We start from the raw sequence: 15,182 nt of genomic DNA, 5'->3' as shown, positions 1-15,182 counted from the left end.
TATACAGAAAATCTGCATACTGTAAACCATGGGTTCAACCGATGGTTTAAAAAACCACCATTGTGAATCCAGGCCAATGAGTGTAAATGATGGTTTGACCCTCCTTGACTCTTTTATCTGATATTATAACCCCAAGTCCTAATCAAGGAATTCTTGCATGCTTGACAATCCAGAGGCCAGGGTGTTATTTCATATAACTGTTCATAATTAACAAAAGTCTTCTCATTTCCTTTACTGCACTAAACCAAAAAACGTGTGCAAGCCTTCTATATCAATTTTCATTTGTGTTTATCGGCTAAAAGAAAGAATGGATTTCATTGCCAATCCGGGAGTAAAAAGGTCAGGATAATCTCTTCAAAAGAAAATTTCCAATAATGCTTGTAAGTAACTATCAGTGTGTATTTTGTTAAATATTAGGTATGCTACTTCAAAGAAATATACATGACTTTTGAAAGTTTAGTAGTGCAATATATGAAAATAAATTATTACAGGTAGTAGACGTGTCAAAAATGTATCAAAATGGAAAGAGATTGAGGTCTGTTAGATCACAAATATAATGTATCACTTAATGATAATTTCATGGGCTGTGAAAATGTACATATTTCATGTCATAGTACAAAGGATGGTTTGTGATGTTGTACATGTATATAGGGATTTTCATTCGCGAGTACTAGAGTTAGAAAATCAGATCACAGTTATAGATATGAATATCTTGAAAGAAAAAAAATCCATAGATTAAGTAAGACTTTGGCAACTTTGTAAATACCATCTGACAGTAATATTATCATCATCACTAACGCATAACTTTACCATTTTTAAAGCTCAAGCCAAATTCCCGTCTTTAGTATGTTTTGTTAAGTATCCTATTGAATTCATCATGTACCGGTATGCATCTTAGAACCTCATATTATAGAACTGTAAGCTGGGTATTTTATATACAGTGAGTAATAAAAAAAAGTTTACACTTAAAAAAAATCCTGTAAAATTATACATTTGTAATATCCTGAAGATTTTTCCACATTTTAACATTGGTACAGGTCCATCAAAGCAAATGACGATATAACTGTCGAAAAATATTTCCGCTTGAGTGAGCACCACTTACTTTTGAAAAGTTAGTGAAAAATGATTTGCGCAGAACTTTGAAATAGTTATGCGAATAAAAGTAGAAACTAATCATGAAGAACACATGGATTTTAGCTAATAAAATTGATTTGAAGATATCTTTTACCTTTTTAAACTTGTTTCCTTGCCAAAAGTGTGGAGAAACAAGTATTACATTAAAATGAAATGTAAACCAACTTTAAATGATAAAAACATAGTGAAACATGCTAGATATGTCTGCTATAAATTTTGTTCAGATTCAGTTATGTCCTCAGATCCAGCTGGCACAAAAAGGGTAAGGGTTGTGCTTACTAAGTGTTGAAATTTCAATTTGGGTGGCAAAATTGTTACAAAATGCTTGAATGTATCCGTTTTATGCCAATTGACTAAAAGTGCAAGGGAAATGTATGAGAAATGTTTTGCACGGTATGTTTTCAATTGACATAGCGTCAAAACGAGCATTTCCCCACAGATTTCTGCGAGCTTTACAAAAATGGACATTGCTCACTCAAGGGTAACATTCTGTCAAAACTTTTACTTTCATTGGATAGATGAGACCCAAACCCATACCCACATGTAAATTCCCAGGGCTTTTTCAAAGTGTAAATTTTTTTTAATACGCACTGTATAACAATTATATTACATTGGGTGGCTCTGAATGGAATACCAGAAATATTCCAATAGTTTGGAATATTGGCCCTAACGAGTGGAATGTTTCTTGTATTCCATGAAATAAAGCCATCCACTATAATTATTTATCATCTATCCCACCCCTACCAATCAAATTGAGGAATAAATTTGATTGAACAAGTCATATATTGTCATCTCTTCATAAGGTCAAATTTTGTCGTTGACATGCGACTTGCATGCAGTCCATTATGACATCATCGAGTGTCGTTGTGCTCTTCCTGCGCTTTGCATAATACTGTTGAATATGCTCTCATATTCAATAGCAAATTTTGGACAGGAGCCTATGGGATATTTTTGCGGATTTCGGTCCTTTTTTGGGATACGCTCTGATTGCATGCATACAGGCAAAGATGCCAACCGTTACAGAATATTAATCAGATAAGAAATTACAATGTGAATAACCAAACGGATGAACCAAATGTTTTCTTACGAGACAAAACATGTTAGAGTTTGCTCAGTCATTCAATGGGGGAATAAACACTGAATTTACATCAGAACACATCTCATTAATATTCCCTAAGGGTTGGCAACTGTACATGTAGGTCCAGTATGGATCCGGGCGAATGTGTGGCTGGATCATACTTGGCAAACATGGAGGTATAGATATACATTCCTTGAGCAAGCTTATATGGCATATGGTAGCATTTCATGAAGCATCTTATTAGTGACTCTGTTATAAGCTACTAAAATCCTTGAATCTGATTGGCTGAAAATTAATTTGTAAGGGGAATCACTGATAAAGTGTTTTATAAAATAAACCCAGGTGGTAATTGTTAATAATGAAAGTAGATAAATTTCAAATTGCTTCTTTGTTACATAAACCTGTAATAAAATATAACATTGAAATCTATTTTCTTTTGTATCATTTTTTTATTACGTTGCATCATGTATACATCTCATAATATAATTTTATGACACAATATGTACAAATCCATGATTCTTATTTCAAATGTATTTATGTCTACAGGTTTGTGAAGACCCCAACAATAAATGGTGATCTTCACACAAAAATGTACTGCAATTTATGCCCCTTGGTGTAAGTCAAACATTTTGTATCAGTAAGTTAATCGCAAAACCATTATTTTTTGTATTGGTTTAATCAATCCTTATTGTTATGTATCTAATCATGCAAGATTCCTTTTTCAAATGTCTTCTCTCAAATTTTAGAGGGGATTGAATTGCACAAAACAACACCACCTGTTTCACTGTACATGGTATTCCTCATCTTCAAACCAATGCTAATTGATTGTTTGAAAAAAAGAGTTAATCCTGATTGCCCAAAGACATTATAATTGACCAATGACAATTTAAGATTAATCCTGTTCAAAACGAAGCCAATTTATGTTAAATTTCAGATCAACAACCCTGAATAACAAGGAAATTAAAACATATGAATAATAATAATAGCCAATTTTTATAAAGCGCTTTTCCCAGAATGGCCCAAAGCGCATTACAGCATATTATTACCCCGGTCATTGGATTCATTTCAATCAAGCACGAAAAGTGCACAATTTCCATTCCCTGGGGAGCATTCCTTGCTTCATCGCAGCCACATTATGGCGCTGGCAAAATCAAACATACAATATCTTTCGCATCCTACCGGTAATGATAATAATAATAGTTACATTTATATAGCACTTCTTACCTTTAAGTTCCTAGCCCACTTAACATTGTAATTGTTATTACCCTGGTCATAGAATCCACACATAAAGTACACCATCTCCACTCCCTGGGGATTCTCCTGACAGAGCAACTGCTCTTAATCGCTGCACACATGCCAATCTAATCACAATGACTTTCACATCCTAGCTGATACCCATTTAACACCTGGGTGGAGAGTGACAAATGTGGATAAGTGTCTTGCCAATAAATGAATTTTGTTTGGATGCTGACTGTAGAACTGTCTGTTACAGACACAAGTCTACCATCCAAACAAAATACACAATAATCATGAAACAATAATGGACCCTTTACAGTTAAAAAAAACTTCTCTGCAGACATGCCTTTTATGACTTAAGTACACAAAATCGTCCATCTAACGAAAGGACTTACATCAGACATAATTCAGATAATTTTGCATTGAATAGAAATTACAACAAAATTAACAGGCTTGTACAAATAAAAAAATAACATACATGTATATATATCAATAATTCAATATGAACAACAAAATTGGTTTCAAATAAATCAATTGCATCACAATGGTTAAATTGTCTTACAGAAATTGGAAGTGAGTAGTGTTTCACACATAGTTTAATCCAACTAAAATAAAGGTTGAAGTAAAAATGAGCACATGATAAGCAACACACAATCTCAATGGCCTAAATTCACAAAGGTGATTTTAAAAACCCACGGTTGAGTCCATGGCTTGTGCAGATTTCCTGTATAAATTACGCTTAATTTAGCGTGCATCGGGCGCGTGTATAAAAGAAATAATGTCCAATGCTGATGCACGCTTTTGTCACAGTGCGCCAAATTGACGCCTGTTGCCATGGTAAGATATGCTATTTTATTCATGAGTCCACTGTTTGAAGAGTGGACTCACAAATAAAATAGCGTGGAAAACCACGGCAACAGGCGTCACAGGAAAGCATGTCCAATCGATGCATTTTAACCAATGTGGTGAAGTGTTAGTTACCACATGCAACTGAGAATATGTGAATTTTAGTCGGACTGAAATCAATGTGAAACACCCCCTGTACTCGTATCACCATTACTCATTTAAGGCACTATTTGGAAAGGCAATCAAACGTTCCCCAAAACATGTGATGAATATAAGATTTTATAAGGGTACCTTGAAAGGTTCAATTACCAGGCAAGAGCTCCATGCAGTGTTTCATAAAGCTGAGCGTAAAATCGTTAATTTAATTGACAACTAGGACATAATCTTCGGTGATAAGTCGGCTCAGTAGGGTCATATTATTTCACACAAGAACAGGGGAGCGTTTCATGAAAGGACTTGTCAGACGTTTTATCCGAAAAGTTCAGTTTTATCAAACAGTTACTATAGAACAGTGCTTCACAACCAATCAGAATCCAGGAACAAAAATATTGATGAAATGCCCCCCAGGTTACCACATGTGTGTCAAGGCATAACTTGCGGAAAGCTTGATGAAACCACTCCCAGCAAACCTAACAGAAAATTAGTACTGGTCATCTCTACGTACCGCATAAAATCATATCAGAAGTTAGGAATACAAAAGAAAACTCTTGGAAGATATATTCAAAGAGGTCACGTATCACGATAAGCCATGATGACCAATTCAAAATCCAGGCAAAAGGATGTATAGGATTAGGTAAATTTCCATCTAAAAAAGTACTCTTAGTATTTGTGCTTGGCTCGAGGTAAACTAACATGCATCATTGAAATAAAGACATGCCAGGTACATCCACTTTGACCTTAAGTGCAACTCTTTGTAAAACAACCCCTTCTTCCATGTTTTCAAAGTGATTATATGAATCATTAACTGAAGAAATAAGTTGATTTCAAGACATTGTCGAGATCAAATTCTCCCTTCTGAGGTACATTTTTGACATAATCCTCGATGATCTTCATGTTTCTGCTTCCTCGTTTGAGTTTGGATGTATCCTGCATTTCCCTATAATAAACAAAAACAAAAACAAACAACCTATCATCTCTCAGAAGAATGAAAACAATGGAGCCAAATTATGTAAACCTTCTATGAGTTGAATATTCAGTTATAAAACAACTGATACCATTCCAAGTGTGATGTGTGTTGTGGTTCTTGTACGATAGCAATTGAAAATAAGCTAATCAGTACACTCTCAATTTGCAACAAGATGAAAACAAAATGTCGGTTTCAAACTCAGATTCGCAACTTTCCTTTGCATTTCTAATTATAATCAATTGCTATAGTCGTATAAATTTTCTGTAAGTATAAAGATGAACAAAAATTCGATTAAATTCATTTATTGATTTCATGATTACAATAATAGCATATGGCTTGCAAAGAGGCCAAATTACGAATTTGAAGAGTAAGATGATTAATGTTTATCTTATGCCAACAGAGTATCTCTCCAGCTTCATGTGAGGTTAAATGTCATTCCAATCATTGCTATTCTGGGAGAACAGTTGTAAAGGCATATTTTTATTTTAGTCAAGAAGGATAAAATCTAGTAGTGTTGTGAACTTACAGCGGACCATATTTCTCCACCATGAATTCAGCCAGATTGTCTAAGATGGGTTCTTTGTGTAGCTTTACAAACTGGTTCCTACAGATCTACAAAAAAAAATAAAAAAATGAGAAATTAATCGGTCACGGTTTCGGCATGTTTTCTGGGGAAGTAATCCTGTCTTACAAAGAGTTATGATTGATCCAATCAATTGTTACTCTATGGACATCCATCAGTGTCATGGTTTCTTTTACAGGTAATTTGCAAAATTCCTTTGTAAACAAAGGAGATCAGAGCAAATTGTCAAGAAATCAATGAATTTATGGATATACATTAATATCTAGACTCTTTTTCAAAAACAAACATGCATTTTTTATGTTGATTTTGCTGGCTTGCCGTAGTTACGATTGATCAGATCAATCGCAACCTTTTGGAAGATGGGCCCCAGGTTTTAAATCTAGTTTCGTCCCTAACTAAGGGAGAGGCTGGATCATCAGATTGGTGAAAAGTTGATTGTCAATGAATATGAAATACTTTGAGGCTTCAGTAAAAAAAATATTTTGGAAATGAGGCAATTATATACAGAATTTACAGCCATTTTGATTTTTACACCTCCCATTTCTACATGGTGTACATTTTGTTGATATTCCATAGCATTGTATTTCAATTATCATAAGTTAATCCAAAATAAAAAGGGAGTTCATAAAATGAAATCTGCTGACTTACTCTAACTTTCCTCATTAAAGAAGCGGGTCGACTTTTTGCTGGGGCGGACTTGTTCTTTTGTTAAAACTTGGATCATGTCCAATAATCTGTTATATGTTTCAGTGCTCCATTCAACCTTGTTAAACACCTTTTTGTTCCATTACACCAATTTTATCGTTCTCTTTATAATCCAATAATACACAATGCTACTCAATGATTTTGCCAATTGCTACGCATTTCTTTTCTCTGTTGCTCATACTGTTTCCGTTCCAAATGTGTTTAATACTTACTGATTTTTTACCAACTTAATTCCATATCGCCACTCATTTATGTTTCCTGCTACTTTTGCAAGGTCAAATGGAGGTCACTATCTATTCTGTACTGACTGGCTGTTTTTATTTTTACTTACTTATTTTTATCTTTTTATGTATATATGATATATACCTTGTTTGTATATTTGCGTTTTTTTGTCAATTTATATGTTATATTTTTTACCTTGTACTAGCATTTGTAATTCAGCCTTTGGCTGCAACAAATGTTTTTTGAGTACCAATAAAGACCATTATTATAAAATGGCTACTGACCCCAGAGGAATTGCAAACAATACAAGCTATAGTTTCATAATTGTTGGGTGCTGCTAATTCATAATTATTGACTTGAAAGAAAGAAAATGAGAAAATCAAGATAAATGAATGTGTATAGAGGCATTTCATACCTTGTTCATTTGGTTGACAGAGCTGGCATGGGTCCAGTAACAGTCGTGAACAGAAGCAAAAGTGATACCAGCTCTGAAAGATAAAACAAAGAAAATAATTGGAACATTATGGAAGAATGATGGCAGAAACCTTTTTGCTACCCTTGTTTAAGCAAGCAACAAAACACTTAGTTAAGGTGATTAATATTGTACAACGCCTACTTAGCTTGTTGTACGCGATCAAATGGGAGGCTGAATGTCACACATTCATACCGTTGCACACAAGACGTACCATCCAAAATGTACCATTGCACGGCTTTAGGAGGTGACATCACAATGCGATTTCATTGAATAAGGTGACAATGCGCGTACAGCCCGCTGGCTAAATGCGCAATGCTGTCCAAGATCATGTGCGCTTGTGGGCCCGGCTTGTGGGATTTTGCTTTTCGCTTTCAATATTTTTGCTCCCTTTTCATAGATTACTGGAGGGAAAAACTCTTTTTTTTTCATATTTTCGCTAGATTCTGAGGCGTTGTACAACACAAATAGCGAATATTCTTATTCGTGCAATGGTGCGAGATTTCGCATTCGGTGAAAGAAAGAAACGCTCTATTCAACGAGGCGTTATCATTTCGGCTAATGCCTCGTTGAATATAGCATCTTTCTTTCACCGAATGCGAAATCTCGCACAATCGCACTCATGCCTATTCGCTATTTGTATATTGTGGAAGGGGTGAGGATGACTGCGAGGTGAATACCTCATGGGGGGTGTCATGGTCTAGTGGCTACGACTCGTCTTTCAATAAAAGGGATGTGGGTTCACATCTCAGCCATGGCGCGTTTTCCTTCAGCAAGAAATTCATCCATATTGTGCTGCAATCAACCCAGGTAAGGTGAAAGGATAATTCCTTGAATGCAACCAGCACCTTTAGCAGCTGGAGCTACAGCTGCGGTCATATTTAGTATGCCATTGAACTGTTGGTAGACCAAATGATATTAGACGAGTTGGTAGTTAGACGAATTGGCATTAGACCAATTGAATATAAACCTTCCTTGTTACTCACCTTTGAGAATAGAGAGATGTAAGCATCATGTGAGTCGAGTCAAGGGAATGAATGAAGTTTGGTGGGAATGCATTCTTCTGCTTCATCGTGTCCGGTCGTCTGCAAGGGTGAAAGGGGACCAGAGGATTTAGACATACACGTAATATTAAAGGTCAAGTCCACCCTTGAAAAATGTTGATTTGAATAAATAGAGAATAATCAAACTAGCATAATGCTGAAAATTTCATCAAAATCGGATGAAAAATGAGAAAGTTATGACATTTTAAAATCTAGCTTATTTTTCAGAAAACATTTATATGCGCAATTCAGTGACATGCACATGAGACAGTCGATGATGTCCCTCACTCACTATTTCTTTTGTTTTTTATTTTTTGAAGTATACAATCTTTAATTTTTAACAGATTAGATGATAAGGACCAACTTGACTGAATCATATAGTATCAAAATAATGCTAATTCCACATGTCCAGGAAGGAATCAATCTTTGTTTCCCTTGACAAATTAGAATATTTCATATTTCATATAATAAAATAAAGAAATAGTGAGTGGATGTTGTCATCAGTCTCCTCATTTGCATACCAACCAGGATGTGCATATAACTTTAAAATGTAATAACTTTCTTATTTTACATCAAATTTTGATTAATTTTTCCATGTTATGCTTGCAGGATTTTTTTACTTTTTATTCAAACCAACTTTTGATTGGGTTGGACTTGTCCTTTTATAAAATTTTCATGCAATCAAACTGTCACATTCATGTCTATGAAGGCACAATAGTTCAACTATTTCTTCTTAAAAATAAATATTTGGTAAAGATCAGTACCTAGCCTCTGTAAATGTAACTTTATACAAAATGCATGTTCTCTCAGGCAATATAGTTCAACTACTTGTACCGTAAAGACCTGTCTCTAGCTTCTATGAATTCAAATTCTAAGATGCACTTTCCCTTCATACTCTTCCCATAACAATTAAAAACCAAACATTACAATACATATTTTATGTATCCAATCACTAAAATTTCCATTTAACATTGCTTATATATTTTGCATTTGAACTAAAGCCATTGGCGACTGAACTGGGTGGTTTCTGTACGAAGCTAACAGGACTAACAGAAATCAGCAATCAATGGGTTACATGTTGACAGTGGTCAGCAAAAACAGTATATCCATGGCAGTGTGTCACACTTACTCATTCTGACTATTCCTATCTTCGTGATAGACATTGCGACCTCCATGGGAGATAAGCTTCAGACTCTTCTTATGATACGGCTGTATGATGGGAAGGCCAAGAGGGGTAACCCATTCTACCGTTTCACCAGCCTTAGAGATCAACCAAGCGCTCTCTGTCAACCAATCCTAAAGATTACGATACAAAGGAAGAAACAGAAAGAATAAGCATGTCTTATGATACTACTGTAAAATGGGCAGATCTAGAGGGGTAACCCATTCTACCGTTTCACCTGCCTTAGAGATCAGCCAAGCGCTCTCTGTCAACCAATCTTAAAGATTACGATACAAAGGAAGAAACAGAAAGAATAAGACTTGTCTTATGATACTACTGTAAAATGGGCAGATCTAGAGGGGTAACCCATTCTACCGTTTCACCAGCCTTAGAGATCAACCAAGCGCTCTCTGTCAACCAATCCTAAAGATTACAATACAAAGGAAGAAACAGAAAGAATAAGCACGTCTTATGATACTACTGTAAAATGGGCAGATCGAGAGGTTTAACCCTATCTAGGCCGGGGGGGGGGGGGCCTCGGAGGCCCCCCTCCTCAATGAATCGCGCGATACTTTCGCCGTGCGAATTTTTTTTACTATGCCGCTCGCTGAGTTTTTACTTTCAAGTCTTGCGCAACTTTTGAGATCAATTTTGCATCACCCGGGTATGTGGTTCCGAAATTACGCAGCATTATGTAAGTGCATGTCAGACCGAAAATTGCTCAAAAACGTGATTTCGTGTACAAAGTCAATGCAAATTGTGTTTTCAACCAAAATTCATAAATGTATGATTATTTTTAGTTTTGCCAGTCTAAATGTATTCATTTTATGATTTTTATGATCACAGAAGAGTCCCCAACAAATTTCATTGAAAAAACAATGAAAAACGAAAGGTCAAAAAAAAGAAATACATAAGAAAATGCAAAAAACAATATAATACATAAGAAAATGATTTGATATCACAATTTTTTCATGTACTCTTGCTAAGGACACCACAAAGAGTTTCTATACCAAAAATTAGTACATTTGTAGCTTTATTTAGGGAGCTAGAGTAAAAAGTATGATTTCGCATACTTATTATGCATAAATTAGCATAATCACTTAATAGCGATTCGCATGAAATAAATTACTATACAATCTTGTAGATTATGTCCCAGACAACCCGCGTGCCAATTTTCAGCGCGATCGCGCAGTCCACGGCCGAGATCTTAGGGGGGGCCTGGGAGGGCCCCTCCCCCGGCCATAGGAACTCCCAAAATACCCTGGCCTAGATAGGGTTAACCCATTTCTATCGTTTCACCTGCCTTAGAGATCAACCAAGCACTCTCTGTCAACCAATCCTAAAGATTACAATACAAAGGAAGAAACAGAAAGAATAAGCACGTCTTATGATACTACTGTAAAATGGGCAGATCTAGAGGGGTAACCCATTCTACCGTTTCACCTGCCTTAGAGATCAACCAAGCACTCTCTGTCAACCAATCCTAAAGATTACGATACAAAGGAAGAAACAGAAAGAATAAGCACGTCTTGTGATACTACTGTAAAATGGGCAGATCTAGATGGGTAACCCATTCTACCATCTCACCAGCCTTAGAGATCAGCCAAGCACTCTCTGTCAACCAATCTTAAAGATCACGATACAAAGGAAGATACAGAAAGAATAAGACTTGTCTTATGATACTACTGCAAAATGGGCAGATCTAAAGAGGTAACCCATTCTACCGTTTCACTAGCCTCAGAGATCAGCCAAGCGCTTTCCGTCAACCAATCCTAAAGATTATGATACAAAGAAAGATACAGAAAAAAATAATACCGTCTCATCAGCCTTTGAGATCAGCCAAGCTCTCTTGTCAACCAATCCTAAAGATTATGATAAAAAGGAAGATACAGAAAAAATAAGGCTTGTCTTATGATACTACTGTAAAATGGGCAGATCTAGAGGGGTAACCCATTCTACCGTTTCACCTGCCTTAGAGATCAACCAAGCGCTCTCTGTCAACCAATCCTAAAGATTACGATACAAAGGAAGAAACAGAAAGAATAAGCTTGTCTTATGATACTACTGTAAAATGGGCAGATCTAGAGGGGTAACCCATTCTACCGTTTCACCAGCCTTAGAGATCAGCCAAGCGCTCTCTGTCAACCAATCCTAAAGGTTACAATACAAAGGAAGAAACAGAAAGAATAAGACTTGTCTTATGATACTACTGTAAAATGGGCAGATCTAGAGGGGTAACCCATTCTACCGTTTCACCTGCCTTAGAGATCAGCCAAGCGCTCTCTGTCAACCAATCCTAAAGATTACGATACAAAGGAAGAAACAGAAAGAATAAGCACGTCTTATGATACTACTGTAAAATGGGCAGATCTAGAGGGGTAACCCATTCTACCGTTTCACCAGCCTTAGAGATCAGCCAAGCGCTCTCTGTCAACCAATCCTAAAGATTACGATACAAAGGAAGAAACAGAATGAATAAGCATGTCTTATGATACTACTGTAAAATGGGCAGATCTAGAGGGGTAACCCATTCTACCGTTTCACCAGCCTTAGAGATCAGCCAAGCGCTCTCTGTCAACCAATCCTAAAGATTACAATACAAAGGAAGAAACAGAAAGAATAAGCATGTCTTATGATACTACTGTAAAATGGGCAGATCTAGAGGGGTAACCCATTCTACCGTTTCACCTGCCTTAGAGATCAACCAAGCGCTCTCTGTCACCCAATCCTAAAGATCATGATGCAAAGAAAAACAGACACAGGTTGTGTTTAATAGAGATTGAAGGATTGATCTTAATAAGACGGGGAGAGGGGAGGGCTAATTCAGGCCCTGATTTCACAATTAATCTGTAAAGCTGAAAAGCTGGTGCCGCGTAGTGCTATGACATATTTTTTCCAAGTATTGCACAACTTTTGAGACCAAGGATTCATTCTCTTTTAAGAGGGACAGGTGCATGGAAACCTTTGCTCTCAATTGAAAGAAATTCTAATATAAAACCTAATTCTCAATCAATTTGAAAAATATTGATTCAAATTGTTTTAACACTCTGTCTTGGCACACAGGTTGGAATTCTGATAATCATAGCAAAGTTTAACCCCAGACTTAACATAAATGTTCATCCACAATTCCAAGGAAGCGAGGTTAGATCTTACTTATTCAATATTAATGAACTCCCCCTCCCTATTATTTGGGGTTCACTTTTCTGTGCAGGTTGAGAACAATCTTTACTAAGATGTTGTTTGAAGGTTTGCATGGTGGCATGTACAATTGCTGATGTGGTTTACGGTACACCATGTGTTTTATAGAAACAGTGGATAGAAGAAGAGAAGAAATGGATAGGCGAGCAAGTGGAGATTTGAGAGTAAAGTATTCTTTCTTGAAAATAGTCCTAAAAAGGACTGTAAACCAGAAGGAATGTTGAGTGAGAACAGCTTGAGTAGTAGAGCTGATGAGGAGATGCTGGCTTGAGTCGGCGAGTAGAGATGATGAGTAGTAGAGAGACTCGACGTTTCGGACAGGTTGACTGTCTGTCTTCTCTTCTTCTATCCACTGTTTCTATAACACACATGGTGTACCGTAAACCACATCAGCAATCTTTACTAAGTGAATGAGTTGACAAATGGCATTGTATAATATGGTTTAAGATAACCTAAGGTTGATTTAATTCGCGCTGAGAATAGAGTAGAATCTCTTAGGACTGCAAAGCTTAAACTCTGATCTAAAGTTGTGGTTTATCTACAGAAAGCCAATTGTGACAGGTATCTCTAAAAGTACAAGTTGCCAGATTATTTGATACTTAAGCCTTCATAACTGACTGTGAATACTTACTTTAATTGTTCTCTTTATCATTAAAACATGAGGAAAGAGCCAAGTAAAGATAGGAAACATATAATGTGAGTGCAATTTTGAATTTTAAGACTGAGGGATACCATGGAATTAATCAAACTGCACTTCAAATATGGGCCATCCTGATCTAAAAATATGCTTTTACTGAGGTGATTTATGGAAGGGCAACTTAAGCAGACTGTATAGTACCACTTATGAGGTTTTGGAATTACATGTACCTGTATTTCTCTGGTCTTTGTGAACATCTTTCTAAGACTCTGGAAGACTTTGAGCGTGATGTAGCCAGCAGCAAACCATTTCTGATCCATGGTGAGGTCGTCTTCTTCCCTGAGCTGCTTGAGGATCTGACGCCGGCCGCCATAGGACGTAACACCATACACCACTGTCATTACAGTCTGCTTCACAACCTGGAAAGGTGTAATGATATTAATAAGAAAACATGACAATGTTCACTTACACCAAAAGAGTAACACTATACACCACAGTTATGACAATCTGCTTCAAAACTGCAAAGATGTAGTGATATGGATTATAACCATAATATAACACAATTCACTAACACCAAAACCAATAACACCATACACCACTATGATGACAGTCTGCTTCACAAACTGGAAAGGTGTATCAATATTGATTATGAGAAAAAATTACACCACTAACACCTTCTCCAACACTAAAGCAAATAGCAAAACATGACACTATGCACTAACATCAAGACCTGTAACATCATAATCTACTGTCATGACAGTCTGCTTCACAACCTGAAGTGTAATGATATGGATTATAAGAAAACATACCTGTAACACCATTGATATCTTCACCAACACCACAAACAATAACACAAACACCACTAATCTCACTATCAGTGACAGTAACATCATATAACAATAACAGCACAAACACCTTCCAAAACAATTATATAAACAATAACACCAAAACCAACATTAGCACCAACATGAACAGTTACAATACCATCATTAACACCAATATCCACACCAGTGACAACACCTTTCCCCTAACTAGTCCACCATTACCATTAGCAACACCTATTCAACACCATTATCAACAACACAACGAACACCAATATCATTTCAATCTATAACAACATTATCTCATCATAATGTATGTATGTAGTCAATGAGGTTTGAAACTCTCTACAATAAAAAGTAATTTCTTACATTTCTCTTGATGTGGCCAGCAAGGGCCTGAGCAATCTTGTTTCCTTTCTCTGCATCTTGTCTTCGCAGCTCCTCAACCTATAAGAGAGACAAACATCAAAGAGTAAAGATCCTACCTGACCTGGACACACATTTCGACCACACATATTACATTTCTCACTTTGACAAAGGGCTTTGCATCATACATCACTTTCGCTGTTCGTCATTAAACTCATACTTCTTTTTACGTTTTGTCTATCAAAAACTGATACAACATATATTTGTTTATTTGCTAATGTTTTACAGCATTATGACGGGAAATACACCAATTTTATCAACAATTTCAATGAAATATGAATATTAATATTTTGATTGCGGGGGGAGGGGGGGGGGGGGCACAGCATAAATGTACTAATGCCGATAAAACTCAAGTGTGCCCCTCTCCCTTTTAAAAGTAAAGACTTTTTTTTTGCTTGCCAAAGTCTTTTGTGGACGAAATGTTCTTTATTTTGGGGAGAAAACCCTTTTTTTGTCAATTTTTTCTTGGATGAATTGTCCTTTTTTATTTTTG

The 15,182-nt window shown here is 36.2% G+C and overlaps 1 protein-coding gene across 3 annotated transcripts in view; it reads right to left on the bottom strand.

Annotated features, from left to right (window-relative positions):
• Window positions 1-4,297: 4,297 nt before the first annotated feature.
• The window catches only part of LOC121427444 (DNA-directed RNA polymerase, mitochondrial-like), a 35,986-nt gene continuing 25,101 nt past the window's right edge, over window positions 4,298-15,182 (bottom strand). The window contains exons 22-28 of one of the 3 annotated variants that reach the window (XM_041623833.1): window positions 14,633-14,710; window positions 13,673-13,861; window positions 9,575-9,741; window positions 8,389-8,487; window positions 7,346-7,418; window positions 5,947-6,032; window positions 4,298-5,390 (exon numbers count right to left, since the gene is read on the bottom strand). In XM_041623833.1, the coding sequence (XP_041479767.1) occupies window positions 5,255-5,390; window positions 5,947-6,032; window positions 7,346-7,418; window positions 8,389-8,487; window positions 9,575-9,741; window positions 13,673-13,861; window positions 14,633-14,710 (828 nt within the window). In that variant the 3' untranslated portion in view covers window positions 4,298-5,254. Of the gene's footprint in view, window positions 5,391-5,946; window positions 6,033-7,345; window positions 7,419-8,388; window positions 8,488-9,574; window positions 9,742-9,925; window positions 10,031-11,798; window positions 11,904-13,672; window positions 13,862-14,632; window positions 14,711-15,182 lie in introns of those variants that run through there. The other 2 variants (XM_041623834.1, XM_041623836.1) reach the window with 2 other exon arrangements.

This window comes from Lytechinus variegatus, chromosome 14 (assembly GCF_018143015.1).
Source record: "Lytechinus variegatus isolate NC3 chromosome 14, Lvar_3.0, whole genome shotgun sequence".
NCBI lineage: Eukaryota > Metazoa > Echinodermata > Echinoidea > Temnopleuroida > Toxopneustidae > Lytechinus > Lytechinus variegatus.
Note: the sequence above shows the minus strand (reverse complement) of the source record. Positions and strands in the feature narration are given on the sequence as shown.